This window comes from Saccopteryx bilineata, chromosome 5 (genome assembly GCF_036850765.1).
Source record: "Saccopteryx bilineata isolate mSacBil1 chromosome 5, mSacBil1_pri_phased_curated, whole genome shotgun sequence".
NCBI classification, from domain to species: domain Eukaryota; kingdom Metazoa; phylum Chordata; class Mammalia; order Chiroptera; family Emballonuridae; genus Saccopteryx; species Saccopteryx bilineata.
Window position 1 is genome coordinate 4,428,907 of NC_089494.1, and position 19,802 is coordinate 4,448,708.

General features: G+C 57.1%; 1 protein-coding gene across 8 annotated transcripts in view; it reads right to left on the reverse strand.

Moving 5' to 3' along the window:
• The window catches only part of AGAP1 (ArfGAP with GTPase domain, ankyrin repeat and PH domain 1), a 520,801-nt gene that overhangs the window by 330,778 nt on the left and 170,221 nt on the right, over positions 1-19,802 (reverse strand). For 5 of the 8 annotated variants that reach the window (XM_066233630.1, XM_066233629.1, XM_066233631.1 and 2 more), the window contains exons 2-4: positions 19,374-19,432; positions 11,075-11,162; positions 10,335-10,346 (exon numbers count right to left, since the gene is read on the reverse strand). In XM_066233630.1, coding sequence (XP_066089727.1) covers positions 10,335-10,346; positions 11,075-11,162; positions 19,374-19,432 — 159 coding nt within the window. The remainder of the gene's footprint in view (positions 1-10,334; positions 10,347-11,074; positions 11,163-19,373; positions 19,433-19,802) is intronic. The other 3 variants (XM_066233636.1, XM_066233635.1, XM_066233634.1) reach the window with 1 other exon arrangement.

Here is a 19,802-nt window from a genome sequence, read left to right on the forward strand (position 1 = left end):
AAAACAGTAATTTGTTGTATAGCCTATTGGTGAGCACGCAATTCCAGGACTGAACGTGAATGCGGCGTTCGTGATTTTCAACCTTTGTTTCTCACGCACTCAAACTAATTACTAAAGAAAAAGGGGCCCTGACCTCTTCTTCCTTAGTAACTAATTTATTTGGGCCATGAGATGAAAATGGTTGCATTTAGTCAAGGGCACTGACCTTAGTAATTGGTGTGTGTTTGTGCCATGAAAAAAAAAAGGTTGAAAATCTACTGGACCATAGGGGGAACTGAGAGGTCCTACCTACTTTAACCACAGCATGCTGTTTTACATAGTGCAGAGCAGGGCTCAGGAAACGTCTCTATAAAGGACCAGGTACTAAACATGCTAGGTATTTAATGGGGGGGGGGAGGTTAAGAGTAAAAGAGAGAGAGAGAGAGAGAGAGAGAGAGAGAGAGAGAGAGGAGCATCAACTTGTTGTTCCACTGAGTTGTTCTGTTTAGCTGTGCACTGTTTTGCTTCTCCTACCTGCCCCGGCTGTGGGTCTAAACCAGAGGTCTCAAACTCGCGGCCCGCGGGCCGCATGCGGCCCACCGAACAATTTTTTGCAGCCCGCAGACTAATCCACGAACTACAGTTTCTGGTCGTTTTGTGACACTGAAAAGTGTTGCGTAACAGTTGCCTTTTGTAGACCTAGTGCGGCCCGCCAAACGGTTGTGATCTTGCTCTGCGGCCCACATGCTGAGTTGAGTTTGAGACCCCTGGTCTAAACCTTGCCTCTGGTGTGCCAGGTGGATGTTTGTATTCACTGAGCAACCCAGCCAGGGCCTATCCATCCATTTTCACAAACCTTTGACACTGCAGCAGCCCGCGTTAGCTCAGGGGCAGTGAGCGTGCTGCCTGGGGCAATGGCAGTGGGAGAGGACATCTCACCTCTGGTGACTCGAGCTGATGCAGCGCCTTGTGGTCCTTTTCCATTTTCTCTCGGGGACTCTGCAACTGTTACATCCCCACAGAAACAGTGTAGCTATCTGAACAAAGGAATCCAGAGGTTTTCTCTACAGCAGTGGTCCCCAACCTTTTTTGGGCCACAGACTGGTTTAATGTCAGAAAATATTTTCACGGACCGGCCTTTAGGGTGGGATGAATAAATGTGTCACGTGACTGAGACAAGCGTCAAGAGTGTTAGACGGATGTAACAGAGGGAATCTGGTCATTTTTTTTTCTATTAAGCTGGAAACGGGGAGAGACAGTCAGACAGACTCCCACATGCGCCCGACCGGGATCCACCTGGCATGCCCACCAGGGGCAACGCTCTGCCCACCAGGGGGCGATGCTCTGCCCCTCCGGGGCGTCGCTCTGCTGCGACCAGAGCCACTCTAGCGCCTGGGGCAGAGGCCAAGGAGCCATCCCCAGCGCCCGGGCCATCTTTGCTCCAATGGAGCCTTGGCTGCGGGAGGGGAAGAGAGAGACAGAGAGGAAGGGGGGGTGGTGGAGAAGCAAATGGGCGCTTCTCCTATGTGCCCTGGCTGGGAATCGAACACGGGTCCCCCGCACGCCAGGCCGACGCTATACCGCTGAGCCAACCGGCCAGGGCCGGGAATCTGGTCATTTTTTTAAAATAAAACATCGTTCAGACTTAAATAATGTAAGTTATTCTTTCTCTGCGGACCGGTACCAAATGGCCCACAGACCGGTACTGGTCCGCAGCCCGGGGGTTGGGGACCACTGCTCTACAGGGTTCTGTCCCCATCCTAGAGAGGGCTTTGCTCCCTGAGAACACTCAAGAAGGTGGGTGCCCTCTGGACTGCCCCTGGGCGCCCACGCACGCGTGTTTGTGCACGCATGCATGTCACAGCCTCTGGGACAGAGCCAGACCGTGCAGGGCCCAGGAAGCTCCTGCACCTGGAACATCCCACCACAAGCTCGGCCTGCGTCTCCTGTGGTGCACTGCCAGGCTTCCGCCCAAGTCCAAGTCCAAGTCCAAGTCCGTGCCAGGGCACAGGGCACAGGGCCCGAACACACCCTGTAGCCCGAGTTCCTCGAATAGCTGCCACTCCTGCCGGGGCTGCAGAGGGCGGGGTGGTGAGCGGGTTCCTGCCGTTCTGGGACTTGGTTCCAATGTCCAGAGGTTCTGAGGACTCCTCCCATCTGTCCCCTCGCGTCCCTCTCCTAAGCCAGCGCTGATGAAGGACCTGCCAGGAGTCCCATGGTCCAGCCACCAGGGGTCCTTCAGAACCCTCACACTCTGGCCGTCCCCGTGGGGACGTCTCTCTCTGTCCTGGGCTGCAATGGCAGGTGCGTCTGCCAGCCAGCCTGACCCACTCCGAGGTGATGCACTTACAGCATGCCTGGGACCCCCGTTCCTGACGGGCTCCAGCCCACCCTTCTTCGTTCAGCCTGGGTCCAGGCCCCTTGTCTGGGTGCGCAGAGGGGAGGACACACTGTGACCTGGTCCTGGTCCCAAGCCACACTCCCCCTCATCTCCCACACACTCTCCACGCTTTCCGCACCCCTGGCCCCCTCGAGTCACCCTCAGAAAGCAAGGCCTGGTGTTTCTTCTTGTTCGCGGTGGTGGCATTTGTTTAAATAAGCATAACAAGAAATGGGGGCTCGGGAAAGGGTCACAGATGCTGGCCACATGTGCACGAACAGAAGGCCAGCAGGTGCCCCCGCCCGCCCCACTCAGTGAGCTGCCTAACCCTAGACCCTGCCTCGGAGCCCCTCCAGGGAGTCAGGGAGGATGGAGAGGAGACGGCTCGGTGAGTGGAAGCCGGTTCCCGTTTCTGCCCTGGGTGAGTCACCAAAGAACGCATCAGGGGACAGTGCTTGAGCCACATAACACCGTGTTCCTCGTGAATAATTAGCAGCTGTGTGTGCGTGTGCGTAGACAGACACACACACACACACACACACACACACACAAACGAGGGTGGCACCTCCATTATACCAGAGCCCCTCCTGCAATCTTCTCTGGGACGTGGCCTATTATGTTGCTGGTGGCACTCCCACCTCTAAGCAGCCTTGACCGGGGCATGTGCTCCCCAGGGTGGAGCCTCACCCGGCCTCCTCTGAGATGTAAGTCTCTCCGTCCCGACCCATAGCCCAGCAGCTGGGGGAGCCTCCTTACCCCCCCCAGCCCCCATGCCCCACCCTCACAGCCTCCTCCTCCTGCACCAGATGTGCCCCAGCCCCACCCAGGATGCCTTTCTTTCTGGACTGCCTTCCACAAACCACCTGTCCATCCTCACGGTCAGATGCCTCAGTTACAAACCAGCCCCGAGTGCCTGCTCACGCCCCTTCCAGGAGACCTGGAGGGCAGGCTGAGGGGACGGAGCAGCCTGGGCCCCACCCCAGAGAACAGCGGCTGGAGGGTGGTCAGGGGAGAGCAGTCCGGGCAGGAGGACCGGAAGCCACACTTGTGACAGCTGAGGGGGCGGGGCCGACCACCTAAATGAAGCGCAGAGGGGCCGCGCGGGCGCAGAGGGGCCGCGACCCAGGACTAACGGGCGTGAGTCACTGCGCTCTCCCTGTTTGCAGAGGTGGTTTACGAGCCTGCAGGCCCTGCACCGACAGGGAAGCAGACAGGCGTGAGCAGAATGAACTTCAGGAGGACTCATCGCTCTCCTGCCCAAGGTCACAAGAACAGGAAGTTGCTGACACAGTCTGGGAGCCCTGCATTCCCACGTCCCTGCACAAGCATGGGCCTGGCACGGCACCTCAGAGCGTCTAGGAGGTAGTTCCCGGGGTCCCTCAGGAGTCCAGGCAGGATGGCGTCCAGGCAGTGGTGTGGGGGCGGCGGCCCCTCCAGCCCTGAGATCCTGCACCCGTGATTCACTGGAACCTCTTGGCAAGATGCTCTGGGCCCGTGCACCCCCTCGCTTGGACTCCTCAGCACCCTGCTCCACTCCTGAAGTCAGGCGACCCTTCCACACCATCCCCCACTGAAGCCTTCCATCACCAAAAAAACAACGCTAGGCATCCTTAGGTCTCTCTCCCAAAACGTGGACCAGTTCACGCCGTCCTGTGAACCCTCCAGATTAGCAAACTCGCACACCTGAGAGAACCCAAGAACAGCCCCTGAGGCTCCTCTCTAAGCGTTAGGAGCTGGGACGCCCCCAGGGTCCCTTCCCACCACCCAGGCACAGAGCAGAGCACCTCTGGAATCACCTATGACCTCCGTCCACAGACTGAGCTCAACTGTCAGCCTCATCCTCATAACCACTTTCCTTCTCCTTATGCAGCAGTAATAGTCGCTCTTAGTACCTCACACTTTCTCCTAAACCTTTGCCCACACAGCAGACGTTCCAGGTCCGTTCTGCTGCCTCCCTTGTCTGTTCCCGGTACTTCTGCAGGGAGAACGTCTCAGGCATCTTCCATCGAGAAGGACAGAAGGACGCTGGCCTCTCCCTCCACGCCAACCACTTCCACGTGGAAGACGGAAGTCCTGTTCTCTGCCTGCGCTCTGGGGACCAGCTCAGTCTGCTGCATTTGTCAAATGGACGGTGCACGGCCAAATTCCCAGCTGCAGGTCAGGGCCTTCTGTTAGGGGGACAGGAAGCCCCGGGCTGCTGCCACAGGTGTGTGGTCAAGGCTGGACAGAACCAGAAAGCACGGAGACAGCTCGCACATCACCGCAGGATGAAGGCGCCACCCTGCTGAAGGTGAGAGGGGGTGCCGCTGCAGTCTCCACGCTGGCCCGTCCCCCATGACCAGGCCCGTGGCCGGGAGCCTGCTGGCCGCTGGCCGAGGCAGACCCGGGGCTGCCACAGGCCTGGGAGGCTCCTGCCCACCAGTGTGAGCTGGTTAAGAGCCCGTGAGAAGCTACAGGTCCATTCCCGGAAGGAAGGAATCCTAGACAGAGTCAGCTCACAAGGGCTGGGGACGTCAGCGTCAACTAACTGCTCCTCAGTCACACCTGGCCCTCCTCCATGAACCCCGTCCTGCTGTGGTGGCTGGCGGGCCCTGCCCTCATCCTCCGCCTCCACACCTGGGTGAGGCTTTGCTCCAGATCCGAACGAGAGGAGGTTTGCTCCAACAGTCCGCCTCTGTCCGAGCACCGTTCCCCCAATGGATCAATAGCCCATGGTCTTCGAAAAAGTTGCTAAGAGCAGTTAATTTTGTAACCACAGGAAGGAAGGGCTACGGACATTCTCCTGTATGTTGAGACCGACCTTAAAACCCACCCCATTCGGTCTCGATCAGCAGGGGCAGGCCCTTCCCCTCCCCACCAACAGGAAGACACCACTGGGCTTCAGCTTCCAGGGCTCCTGGTCCGTTCACACAAGCTGCCCCGCACAGCCGCGCACAGCCCACGCGAGAGAAGAGGACCCTCCTGGAGGGGGGGCCATGGGGACAGGGACAGGGACAGGGACACGGTCGCCATGCCTGCACACGGAGCAGCGCCCCCAGGCAGGCCCCTGTCTCAAACTCCCTCACGGTCCCAAACGCCCGGGTTCTCTCTCCTCTTTCTTTCTGAAGAGAGAGAGTTAAACGTCACGGGACGGGCACACGGAGCCTGTGACGGGGGCACAGTGACTACAGAGTGCATAAACATGTGAGGCAGAGACTAAAATTACATGCCCACACGGTCACCCGCCATTCTAACTAGCAGCTATTAATAGGGCACCCAATGGCTGAGGATTAATTTTCCATCGGATCCTCTTTACTGAAAGCGGGCTGTGAAATTGCCATCGGAGGTGTGAAGGTCACACGTAAAGGCATCCAGTCTTTGTGAGGTTCCAGAACACTCCGCCCCCTGAGCCATCGCCAGGAAGGCCTGGGGGGGGCAGCCCATCAATCCTCCTTGCCTCCGAGAAGTAAGGGGGCGTCTACAACAGCAGCGGGGGCGGCTTCCGCTGAACCAGTGGACGTGTGAAATACACATACCGCTGTGGGTTGCATTCTCTCCCCAGACAAGTCATGTTCAAGTCCGAATCCCCAATACCTGATCTGGAAAGAGGGTCTTTTGCAGATGTGATCCAGCTGAGATGAAGCCACAGGAGAGGAGGGTGGGCCCTAAATCCAGGGTCCGGGGTCCTCGTGGGAAGAGGGGAATTTGAACACAGGACGGCTATCTGATGACAGAGGAAGGTTCTGGAGCGATGTGGGGACAAGCCCAGAAACAGCAGCAGCGGCGAGCAGGGGGCATGGAGGCGTCCTCCCTCGGGGCTCCAGACGGACCACCCTGTCCACACCTCCATCCCAGACTTCCGGCCGCCAGGGCCGTGAGAATAACTTTCTATTGTGTCCAGGCACTCAGTTTGTGGTCATCTGTTACAGCAGCCCTGGGACTCGACACGCACACCTGTCACATGCACCCGTGTCACACACACACAAGCACGCGTGCCCACAGAAAAGTTCACTCTTTGGCTTACATTCATGGAATCGCAGGCTCCCTACTGAGTCCCCTGCTACTTCGTGTTAGTTCACTAGTTAAAAAACACGCAAAATAGTTAAAGGCGTTGTCCTTTAAATTGTATCTTTAAAATGATCTAACCTGTGTGGGGTCAGGCCCTCGTGGCTACAGGAATAAAATATCAACTAAAACCACACAATCAAAACACAACTATTACCCTCCGAGATCCAGCTAAAATCGACCTGATGAAAATTTTGTTCCAGCGAAAGCTGGAAGGACAGTAGAGAGTTCTCTACAGAGAGAGAGGACTCTTCTAAAGCAAGAAGGCCCTCCCCACCTGAACCCTCCCCATGGGGGGTGTTCACACATTAATTAAATCAGTGGTGGGATTCAGCCGGTTTGCACTGGTTTGGCAGAACCGATACCTAATTTTTCGTTAAGTTCGCTGAACCAGTGGTTAAAATGGCACTTGTCATCAGGGTTCTCTAAGGTGAGCACTTGGACAGCCGCCCAATGTGGAAATCACAAATGGATATCCCTTACTCTTTATTCAAACGTACATCTGCGCAACAGCGTATTCTAAGCGCCCATAGTGATGTTTATTTCGTCCACAGGTGAAAAAAATCACAAGTGAGGATGCCAATCAAGAGGCAACATGGAAATATCTTAAATAAGAGTTTTATTGTTTTTTAGTCAGGCATTAGTGTTTTCTAGTATTTTAACATATTCTTACTAATATATTTTATATTACTATACTATACTAAGAATATGTTACATATTCTTACTAAAATATTTTTAATATTTTTAAATATTTTTTATTAATATTTTTGAACTCTTATAATCTATCTTTATATATCTCTATTGTTCTTATTTAAGTATTAAGTGTGTAAAATAATAAACTACCTTTCGGTATATCATTTTTTATACTAAATGGTCATTAGGGCAGAGCGCCAGTTATTAAATTACCTGAATCCCCCACTGAATAAAATCATAATCGCCACCCATCCAGACGGGGGGGGAGGCACAGGGGTCAGCCGTGTGGACCAGCGGGTCACAGCCCCCAGCAGCAGCAGCTCTCTCATTTTAAGTCGCTGCCCACGTGTAGCCGCTGCCCAAGTGTAGCCGCAGGCAGGTGATCGCGCCCGCAGTTCTAAGAGGAGGGAGCATAAATCTGAAGGTAGTAATAACACCCAGAAATGAAAAGATCTCCTCTCTCACTCCAAATCCAATCCCCTCGGCCTGGCGCCCCCAACGCTCACCTGACCCGTTCTCCACAATCCATCGCGGCTTCCTCTACCTCCCGTGCACCCAGGAGAGAGCGCCTATGGCTCCACGCTCTCCACAGACCTGGGCAGAGACAACGGGACATTCCCACCCCAGAACATCTGGTAAAGGGCGCCTGTGAGTGAGTTCGACAAGACAGCGGTCACGCCGCAGCTCCAGGCTCCCTACCCATGAGCGAGAACTCCAGTCAGGCAAGACGGTGAGAAATCAAGGCTTTCCTACTTCGTCTTCATTCAGAAACGCCACGGTTCTGTCCTGCTGCCACTTGGGGGCACGTGGACAGGAGGTGGGAATCAGCCTCCTGGTCGTGTTAAGAGGGACAAAGGCGTGGCCACCTGCCTGGTGTCAGGCGGGACCTGGGAAATAGGGATGCGAGGGGACACGAGGGCTTCGGGCCCAAGGCCACGACCGGAGGTCCTGATGTAAGTCTGCTGAAAGACCCCTGGTTGGTGACGCTCCAAGCTCTCTGCTCCCAACCCCCTTGACCCGCAGGCAATCAGCGAGGGGACAGGCGGCCAGGACCGGGTGGGCTCCTGAAGCTGAGAGAGAAAACTGTGGACCATCCTTCTCCTGACCCAGGAGGCACGGGCACGGTGCCCACGGAGGAAGGAGAGAGTCCCACTGTGCGGCTGAAGGAGGAACGTCCTTCCGTGTACAGACACACGCTCTTCCATGCTTTAAAACCACGCGTGTAAGAAACTGTGTGCAATGCCACAGAGCCCAGTAGGGTCAAACAGGTTATTTGAAAATCCGGAGAGGCTGAGCTATTAGCGATCATAGTCTGGGTACAATTTTTATTTTTGATGAAAGAACATTCTAGAAGAACTACCTTCACACTAATCGAATTACAAGGCAAAGGCACTGTAGTCGGGCCCAACGCAGAGAGGAAGGGCATGGCCGTGACAAAGACCGAACGGGAGGGCGAAGCGTGCCTGCCTGAGGCTCCAGAGACTCCCCAGTGGAGCACGGCAGCCACAGGGACCGAATGCAGGAGAAGCCAGAGCATGGGCGACAAGACCTGGGGCAGGACCAGAATTGGACTGCCGGGGGGTGGGGGTGGGGGCAGCTCTACGGGGCCACGTTACCCAGACCCTCAGCAGCTGGTATCATCGCCCATACGGGAGCTACACGTGAGGAATAAGCAGAAAGCCTGACCCGGGAAACCCGAAGCCACGCTCAGACACAAAGGGACAAGCACAGTGGCCCCCTCCTGGGTGCAGACCCCAGGATGGCAGTCAGAGGGCTTTCCCTCTCTAATCCATGCCACTCTGCAGCATCTGCACACGCCTCCCACTGCCCTGCCAGACTTCTCACTAACACGCCTCCCACTGTTCTGCCACACTTCACTGCCAGGGCCACGCCTCCCACTGCCACGGCCTCACCTCCCGCTGCCCTTGGCCATGCCTCCTGGTGCCCCACCACGCTTCTCAATGCCACTGCCACACCTCCTGCTGCCCAGCCACGTTTCTCACTGCCATGAACAAGCCTCCCACAGCCTGGCCACACCTCCCACAGCCGGCCACGCCTCCCACTGTTCCACCATGCTTCTCACTGCCACGGCCACGCCTCCCACTGTCCTGGCCACACCTCCTACAGCCCAGTCACGCCCCCTGCAGCAGGCCACACCTCCCACTGTTCCACTATGCTTCTCACTGCCATGGCCACGCCTCCCACTGTACTGGCCACACCTCCTATAGCCCAGTCAGCCTCCCGCAGCAGGCCACGCCTCCTACTGGTCCACCATGCTTCTCACTGCCATGGCCACGCCTCCCACTGTCCTGGCCACACCTCCTACAGCCGAGCCACGCCTCCCACTGTTCCACCATGCTTCTCACTGCCGTGGCCACGCCTCCCACTGTCCTGGCCATACCTCCTACAGCCCAGTCACGCCTCCCACAGCAGGCCACGCCTCCCACTGTTCCACCATGCTTCTCACTGCCACAGCCACGCCTCCCACTGTCCTGGCCATACCTCCTACAGCCCAGCCACGCCCCCTGCAGCAGGCCACGCCTCCCACTGTTCCACTATGCTTCTCACAGCCATGGCCACGCCTCCCACAGCCTGGCCACACCTCCCACAGCCGGCCACGCCTCCCACTGTTCCACCACGCTTCTCACTGCCTTGGCCAGCCTCCCGCTGCCGCGACCACACTTCTCACTGCCCTGGCCACACTTCCTCAGGCCCAGCCATGCTTCCCACTGCCTGGCTACGCCTCCCACGGCACTGGCCACACTTCCCCGTGCCTGAGTCCTCCGCTCAAGTCTTCGCGGCAACCCCTCCATCTTTCTAAATCCTCCTCCCCAAGTCCGGCTGACGCTAACAGCAGGCCTCTCATGGATGTGACAAGCCCACGGCTGTTTTTCCGTGTTTGCGGAATTCCAGTCATGGCTGAGCCCCAAGCAGAGGCAGCCACAGAACCCCGCCCTCCACACTTGGCTGAGCAGTTGCACAGTGCCCGGGACAGGAGTGAAACGTTAGCACAGGTGTTACAGGAGACACAGGAAGCTACTTCAGACTACTGCTAAGAACACAGCTAAGGGACAAAACGGTGAAATGTGTAACTTAAAAAAAAAAAAGAGGGGAAATGAAACACAACGGGATGAAGCACAGGACGAGGGGGAGGGGAAGGGACACTACGGTACAAAGCTGCGCCTCGCCTCTCTCTCCAAACAAGACAAGCGCTACCATGAAGAAAGTGCATAGTTACCTGCATCCATATCTGCAAAGAATGGAACAGCCAGTAAGAAAAAGAAGGAACCAGAAGTTCAGTGTCTCAGAGTTGGATTTTTAAAAGGTTATACGGAGAGAAAATATAATTTAGAAAAAAACTGCCTGCAAACCCTACCTGGGGACCGGGGGACACAGGGGCTGCGGCATGGGTTGCTATCGTGACTGTCCTAACTTTAAATCAATGCAAAACGTAAAATATGGATAGGTTAATGGAAGAGGGAGAAGCCTAACGGCACACAAAATACTTTATTCTCATGCAACATGATCAATTAAATGTTTCTGATATGATATAAAGGGGGGGTGGACGTACCCCAGCATGTGGCGGTGGGTCACCTGAACCGGCTTGTACCTATGCCTATGGCTAAGTCACAGGACAGACACATTACGTATAAACTCGACATCCAGATCGGAGAAACGGCCGAGCAATACTTAAGGGGGTCGGGCTGGATTAACATTCCAAAAGGACAGAATTACCAGGGAAGATATAAACTCAAGTGCATTTCAGGGTTCTACTCTGGCTCCAAACGCCACAGTGAGTGTAGCTGGTCAGCTACAGAAACTACAGAAGAAACACTGTATCTAAGGACTGCTACTGTGTGGCGGTTCTATTACTTTCTTGGCATGGGATTCAAAGTCACGATTTAGGATACGCTACAGAAACACTGTAAAAACTAAGCTCTCCCTCCTAAGCTTGAGCGGGCCCGCCAAGCAGCATACCTTCCGGAGACTCCTCCTGGACGTAGGTGCCAGTCAGGTAGCGGTGTACCAGGGCCGACTTGCCGCTGGCCAGGTTGCCCACGATGCCCTGCAACAAAGCAACAGACAGTCATTCAGGACCACGACCTCTGTTCGGCAGTCTGCAAAGGGAGAGAGTTAAAACGGGCAGTCAGGTCTGTGCCTAAATCACGACCACACATCGGCTTGAAGGTCAGAATCGGGCTCGGCAAGTCCTCTCGCTGGAGGCAGAGGGGCTGCGTCTCTCCGGCTGCCATCTCCCCGTCTCATCAGCCTCCCGGCTCTGAGAGCAGAGGGGCTGCGTCTCTCCGGCTGCCATCTCCCCCTCTCATCAGCCTCCCGGCTCTGAGAGCAGAGGGGCTGCGTCTCTCCGGCTGCCATCTCCCCCTCTCATCAGCCTCCCGGCTCTGAGAGCAGCGACGCTATAGCACGCACAACCCCAGCTGAGGTTCCCGTATTGTGTACGTTGGGCCTGCCGGAAAAGGGTGCCTGAGTCAGGGCACTGTGTATCGTGAGCCGTCCGAATCCCGGGCAAGGTACGCCGTGTGAAATGGGCCACGCACAGACTGTGGGGACAAGGGGGACATCCTGGTGCATCCCATCCCGAAGAGAGTGCTCAGTTACCTGCGTCCGATTTGGGAGTAGATGTGTGGCACTGGGTCAGACTAGGTGAAAAGAGCCACATGGGTGAGTAAGAATGTGGGGACAGACGGGAGAGACGACGCTTGTCCAGGCAAGGACAAGAGCAAGCCCACTTCTCAGGAACACGGGGGTATGCTGCAGGACCGAGAAAGGGGGCCGTGTTCTCACCAGATGAAAAGTGACCGTCAAGAGTCAGGGTGACGTGAGGGGCACTGCTCTAGCCAGTGAGAGCAGGCTGCAATGAAGGGAGGACACGCCAGCGAGCTGGCGGGTGGCTTTATGGCACCTCCTTCGGAAAAAGCACCCGTGACCACGGCCGAGGCACCGGGACTGGAGGGGCCGGCCCCTCTGGAAGCCTTCCCTCCACCTGCGCTCCGTGTCTCACTCCTCCGCCACCTTCTCTGGGAAGCTGCTTACGAAGAACTTCTTCCTCGATTTCCATCTTTTCTTCCCCCGATAACTTTCCTATCCGTATTTATCCATGATCAGATCGACTCTTTAAGAAAAACAGGACAGAAGACCTGCCCCGGGACACAGGTCCCTCCCCTGAAGAGCCTGTCCCCTGTGCCCCCCCTTCCTACCCCCGCCAAGCCTCGGACTACACCGTCCTTCTGTCTTCTTGCAGTGTCTTGAGGGTCCTTGTGAGGACACTGCCCAGGGGTCTCCAGCCAATTCCCTTCTAAAATCCCCGGCCCTTCTCTGTTCCTGACCCAGCCCAGCACTGCCTTCACTGAAACTTCCTACCCTGCTTCCTCCCCGAACACTCTCCTCGGCCGACATGGGCGCCTTCCCTCGACCTCGACCTGGACCTGGACTTCGACCTCACAGCGTCTCCTCCGTTCTTCCCCGAGGTCCTCGATTCCAGCGCCGCCTGCCCACACCCAGCAGACTCTCCACAAGCCAGCAATGGCAGAATCTCCTTCTCCAGACCCCTGGCCTCCCAGCCCCAGGTGCCACCGTGCACAAGCTGCCGGCCCTCAACCCTCAGCATGTCCAAACCTGGCCGCTCTCTTGCCGCTCAGCTCACCAGCCCCAGTGGCCACACCTCAGCGAGCCTCTCACAGAAGACACCTGCACCCCGACCCCCACCTCGCAGGAGTCGGGGAGCCCCGGCACCGAGGAGCCCCTTCAGTCACACGGGCACAGCCTTCCGTTTGTCTCCCTGCCTGTGGCCTCCCCTCTTCACCCCAAGAATGCCAGAGGGGTTCTTTGAAATCGCCCTGGTGCAATGCTACTCCCGCTTCACAAATCGCCATGGTGCAATGCTACTCCCGCCTCACAAGTCGCCCTGGTGCAATGCTACTCCCGCTTCACAGATCGCCCTGGTGCAATGCTACTCCCGCTTCAAAAATCGCCCTGGTGCAATGCTACTCCCGTTTCACAAGCCCTGCACGGACATTCCCACTGCCCGCAGGCCGAAGCCCACGTGTTCCAGGAACAATAACCAGTGGTCCCTCCAAATGTCAGCACACTCAAGAGGCTTTGCACGATGACTCTGGGGACATCCTTGGCTAGGTCTCCCGCTACACTGAGGTCGTCAAGGACTGAGACCCCTGTCTCAGGATACTGGCAAGGGCACCAACTCTGAGTCCCTATACGGATCAGTTTCTGGCCCCAACAAAGTGCCTGGTAAATATGGGATGGAGAGAACGGAGGGAGAGAGGGAAGGAAGGATGGAGGGAAGGAGGGAGAGAGGGAAGGAAGGATAGAGGGAAAGATAGGAGGGAGGGAGGGAAGGAATGAAAGAGGAAAGGAGGGAGAGAGGGAGGGAAGGAGGGAGGGAGAGAGGGAAGGAGGGAGGGAGGGAATGGAAGAGGAAGGAGGGAGGGATGGGAAGACGGAAGGAAGAGAGACTGACTGGCTAGATAAATGGATGATGAAAACAACCGGAAGACAAACCTGGCATGAGACCGTGAAAAATAAGTTCAAATTTGACCTTTCCGTACCCCATAACCCGCTCTGCCCTCACCAGTGATAGCCCGTAGGCTCTCACTTTCCCAGGGGGCTCTGCCTTCTGCACCCCAGCTCCCAGACCACATCCTAACAGGCTCTGCTGTCCCCAGACACCTAGACATTCCCGCCTGAAATACCATGCCTCTCATTGGTCAGAAGGACTGCCGAGCGATAAGGAGGTGGCGGCAATGGTTCCGACGTCACCTCCTCTGGGAAGCCTACCTAATGCCACAGCCTCAGCTGAGCACCGCTCCTCAGTGCTCCCTAGGGCCTCCCCCAGAACGCCGCCTTCGGACTTCCCTCCTTACTTGACCAACATCAGACGGTGGGGTCTGACTCCCCAGGACTCACAACTCCCTCAGGGCCGGGACGGCGTCCCATCTGTCCCTGGGTTCTCTAACCCAGAGTGGCTGTAACCCCAGCCTGAGACACACTCTCGGCAACACTGGCTGAACTGTGAGCGAACGGACGGCTTGGACATCAGTAATTATCAATGAGCCGCTTTCTGACCACGGCTGAGAGCCAGGCTGCCCGGCAGACCCTGAACAGAACAGCGGTCCCCTGCTCGGACCTCCGTCTCCCTGTCCTTCTGGCCTCCTGCTCTGACCTCCGTCCCCCTCTCCCTCTGACCTCCGTCTCCCTCTCCCTCTGACCGCCTGCTCTGACCTCCATCTCCCTCTCCCTCTGGCCGCCTGCTCTGACCTCCGTCTCCCTCTCCCTCTGGCCACCGCAGTCTCTGAGAACTCCCACCTATTAACTGTCCTGTTGCCCGAGGGCACCTGCTGTTGGTCAGCTTCGTGCTGAAGAAATTCAAAACAGGATGTCGCAGAATGAAATTTTTAATTAAGCCTCAAGTTTCTCTTTCCCGAGGAGGAAACTGCTCAAAGCAAACCCCGGGCAGCGTGCGTGCGCTGAGTGGGGCAGCCTCCCTTCCCGCAGGACCCGCAGGGAACTTGCGGACCCCGTGGGGGGATCGAATCCGTCAGTCCCAGAGTGGGGGGCAGGGGGTGCGGGAACCTGCGGACCCCCTGGGGGGATCGAATCCGTCAGTCCCAGAGTGGGGGGGAAGGGGGTGCGGGAACTTGTGGACCCCCTGGGGGGATCGAATCCGTCAGTCCCAGAGTGGGGGGGGCAGGGGGTGCAGGAACTTGCAGACCCCCTGGGGGGATCGAATCAGTCAGTCCCAGTGTGGGGGGAGGCAGGGGGTGCGGGAACCTGCAGACCCCCTGGGGGGATCGAATCCGTCAGTCCCAGAGTGGGAGGGGCAGGGGGTGCGGGAACCTGCAGACCCCCTGGGGGGATCGAATCCGTCAGTCCCAGTGTGGGGGGAGGCAGGGGGTGCAGGAACTTGCAGACCCCCTGGAGGGATTGAATCCGTCAGTCCCAGAGTGGGGAGGCAGGGGGTGCGGGAACCTGTGGACCCCCTGGGGGGATCGAATCCGTCAGTCCCAGAGTGGGGGGGCAGGGGGTGCGGGAACTTGTGGACCCCCTGGGGGGATCGAATCCGTCAGTCCCAGAGTGGGGGGGGCAGGGGGTGCGGGAACTTGTGGACCCCCTGGGGGGATCGAATCCGTCAGTCCCAGAGTGGGGGGGGGCAGGGGGTGCGGGAACTTGTGGACCCCCTGGGGGGATTGAATCCGTCAGTCCCAGAGTGACGGGGGCAGGGGGTGCGGGACAGGCTTTATTGGGTTTGAATGGCTGTTTCCTAGACCTTCTTACATTCGCGCACCACGGGCATTGTTCTCGCGTGGAACATGGGCACAGACCAACAGCCCACTGTGCAGAGGACATAGAATAAGGAACAGAAGCGTTTTCCATGCCACAGGGCTCCACCGGGCCCGTGAGCTGCCCCCGGGAGTGAATGGGCGAAGGGTCCGTCTGGGTCCGCAGGCTACGTGGGGGAAGCGTCCCGGCTACCACAGAGCCACGCCTTTCAGGCGGCAATGGTCACTGCCGCAGCCCCTCCTCCTCCGAGCAGGGCCATGGCCCGTGCTCGACCACCGCGCGGGAGGAGAAGGAGCACGGTGTCTTCTTCCCTGGAGATTCCCCTACTGTCCCCAATGTCATCCCTTACCGGCTAGACATGTGGCTGGCTGAAAAGGATATCAAGGCTTTAGTGAAAATTCCAGTTGGGAGTTCAAGGAAACACAGCCACAGGGCGTGACAAGGGGCCGCCCCACACGCCCCTCCCCAGGCAAGACATCTAAGACGTCCTCCCTCCTCCGGGCAGGTGCGCGCCCGGCATACAGCCCCCGGCCTTGGCATCCACGCCGGCACCGAAAGCAACGGCTACCGACTGTCTCACCCTAACACCGCGCCGGGACACAAGGCATGGTACTGCCACTCTGGGGAAGAGAGCAAACACTGAGACTTTTCTCTGACAGATCCCAGGACGCTGATTGTGAAGCCACATAATGAGTCCATTGGAGGCTGTTGTTATGCCACGTAATCGCTGCGTTTGTGAGGGACAGTCAGGGGTTCTGCAGGCACTGACCTAAGGGGCCACCTGCCTCGGGGGTGCAGGACCAGGGCAGGAGGAGACAAGGGCGGCCCTGTGGACACGCGGGCTACCTCGGAACAAAGGGGCACTTTCTGCAGACGCTGGACACAGCACAGGAGGGGACCCGCCGAGGAGGCCGAAGGGGACAAGCTGCCTGCCTGCCGCCTCCCCCTGGAGGGCGCCCGTCCTGAGCCAAGCGGCGTCCACATGCGCGGCAGGGTGGAAGGAACGTCCTCCTAAAGACCGGCACGGTCACTCGCGTGTCCTTATCCATGGACGAAGTCAAGCCCATCAGCGGACTCGAGCCACTGTGACTCGGGAAACAGGAACCTGAGCTGCCCCTTAATGTAGCCACCTGCCGCACCCCGGCCACGTAAGTCAGACGGTGACAGGCTGTGCAAACACCGGCCAGAAACGCGTCTCGAGTAGTGAGGGGATACGGGCCAGGCTGGACGGGGGGCTGGACAGGGGGCTCAGAACCCTCGACACCTTCGACTACCAAAGCCGAGTCCAGGTCACAGGGTCAACCCTCGGGTGCACAGCCCATCTGTGGCACTGTGCCTGTTCCACCTTAAATACCATTTTCAGATTCAGCCCCTCAGTTGCACCAGCTACACCTCAGAGGCTCCTCAGTCACGGGGCAGGGGCCATTGCGTCGGACCGTGAGGACAGAGAACGTGTCCACGGAGCAGGACGCTCTGCCGCAGGGCTGACACACAAGCTCGAGCCCCCGGTTCACACCCCAGCTCGGCCCTTACTAGCTGCTCCCCGGGCAAGTTCTCAGTGCCTCCGAGCCTCAGTCTCCCCATCTGTGGAATGGGGTGAAGGTGTGGGGGGCTGTCGGGATTACATGGGACAACACTGCTCACAGTACGCCCGCCCAGGGTAAGGACCTGACCAGTGCGGTCACCGCTACTGCCATTGGGCACCATTCCCGCGGTTTACCGATGGCAGGACCTGAACGGCCCTTCGCTCACACATGGACGCCTGTGACCCCGGCCGACCTTGAGAAACTCCCAGGAACTGCATTGCCGGCTGTGCGCCCCTCGTGCAACAGGGGGCTCCCATGCTTCCGGAACATGGAGGCCGGGATTCTGAAATGGGCTGAGGACTGGCAGACCCTTTGTCGTCCACGAGCAAGGAGAGCCACTGGCGGGGACTGGTCAGGGTCAGAGCTCTGGTGGGAGAATGAGGGCCGGTAGGGGGCCCCGCCAACAACACCAATGACGGTGGCAGGGTCAGAGCTCTGGTGGGAGAGTGAGGCCGGGAGGGGGCCCCGCCAACAACACCAATGACGGTGGCAGGGTCAGAGCTCTGGTGGGAGAGTGAGGGCCGGGAGGGGGCCCCGCCAACAACACCAATGACGGTGGCAGGGTCAGAGCTCTGGTGGGAGAGTGAGGCCGGGAGGGGGCCCCGCCAACAACACCAACGACGGTGGCAGGGTCAGAGCCCTGGTGGGAGAGTGAGGCCGGGAGGGGGGCCCCGCCAACAACACCAACGATAGTGGCAGGTGTGGCAGGGCATGGGGACCGAGCCTCCCGACTTCAGGGGACCATCCCACACGTCCTCCTTGTTTAAAAAAGAAACAGTGTGTTTTCCTGGTGAAGAAGGCTATACTCAAAACTCGCACACGCTCTCTTCCAAATCTGGATGTTCCTTGTTGCGCATCTCCACCCCTCAGAAGCAAGAAACCTGAGGTCCTCCCTCACCCCATGTCCAAGCAGCGGGAAGGTGTCGGAAGGGCTCTGGGGGGCACTGGGCTGCTACCAGGCACGGACCCGAGAGCACGGAGCAGGTCCGCGAGCAGCGAGCGGCAGTGTGTGCGGCACAGCGAGGGCTCCTCTGCCTTCATTCTGTGGTCAGAGCCCATCACCGCAGAGGTTCACACACACACACACACACACACACACACACACGTCCATGCACTATGCCCATAGACACACATACACACATACACACGTATACACACACCCACATATATAGACATACAAATACCCACACACATGTACTTACACGTGCATGCACTACACCCAGAGACACACATACATGTACACACATATACCCACACCTACATATACAAATACACGTGCACATGTGCTTATACACACATGCGTGAATGCACTACGCCTAGAGACACACATACACGTACACACGTATATACACACACCTACATATAGACATACAAATACTCATACACATGCACACATACTTATATACACACATGCATGCACTATGCCCACAGAGACATACATGTACACACACGTATACACACACCTACATATACAGACATACAAATACTCATACACGCGTGCACGTACTTATACACACAAGTATATACACACACCTACACATACACATATATAGGTCAACATATACACATATGTGTAAACGCATACATACACGCACAGAGACATATACACCCATGTACCTAAATACATCCACATCCACATCTAAAATATACATATGTAAGTCACATAAACATGCACATGTATACATATAAACATACACACTGTACATATACATACATACAAATACACACAGACACATCCCCAAATGCACTCATTTCCTGCCAAAAACTCGATCCCGTCGAGGTTGTGCCTGTCCCTTCCCTCGCCCGACGTGCAGGCTCGCTGGGGCTGGGGCTGGGGCTGGGGCTTGAGGTGTGGCTCCTCACTCTTCAGGAGCCAGTTTTAAGCTTTAAATAATCTCACTAGAAGAATATTTAAAGCTGGCACATACATAAATTTCTTCTTTTAATTTTATACTATACCTTTGTAATGCAGTAAAACCAGTCACTTTTTTTAATGATGAATTCCAAAGGTTGACTCATTATAGAACTGTCCAGGACATCAGTAAAGGGTAAAGTGTGTGTGTGTGTGTGTGTGCGCGCGCGCACGCACGTTAGACACACACACACAAGAGCAAATGACAGGTGGGTCCCCCGTGCACATAAGGCCACTCTGGCTGGCCACCTCACAGGCACACTCAGGTCACAGGCACACTCAGGGCTCTAGACCCACACTACCAGCTACACCTGTCCCTTCCAGCGACACACCCAGAGTCAAGGTCCACCTCGGGGGCCCAGGGCCGCAGGCCTGGGCGTGCTCACGGGTCACCCCACCGGTCAGAGAGCCCCCTTCCTGCAGGGGAGAACAGACAGCCGCCAAGGCCAGGGGAAGCACTCACCACTTTGAGCTCCGGGACGGATCGGCTGAGCGTCCATTCCTGGCTATTCACAAAGGCATCTGTAAAACAGGAGGGTTACACAACGTGAGAGGCACGGCTGACTGCGGTGCCAGGTCAAGATGCCCCCGGTGCCAGGTTTATGTTTTCTTTTATCAATAGTGTTCATTTTATTGATATTAGAGAGAGGAAGGGAGAGAGCAAGAGAGGGACAGGAACGTCAATCAGTTTCTGTTTGTGCCCTGACCGGGGATCGAACCTGCAACCTTTGCGCTTCGGGATGATGCTCTAAGTCTAACCCAACCCAGCCATCTGACTGGGGCTGGTTTTTAAACCAGAAGGACATCCGGATAGTGCAGACCAAGCTCCCGATTTCACCTCCACCCCAGAGAAACTAACTGTGACTTTGCCTGAGATAACACTTGAAACTTC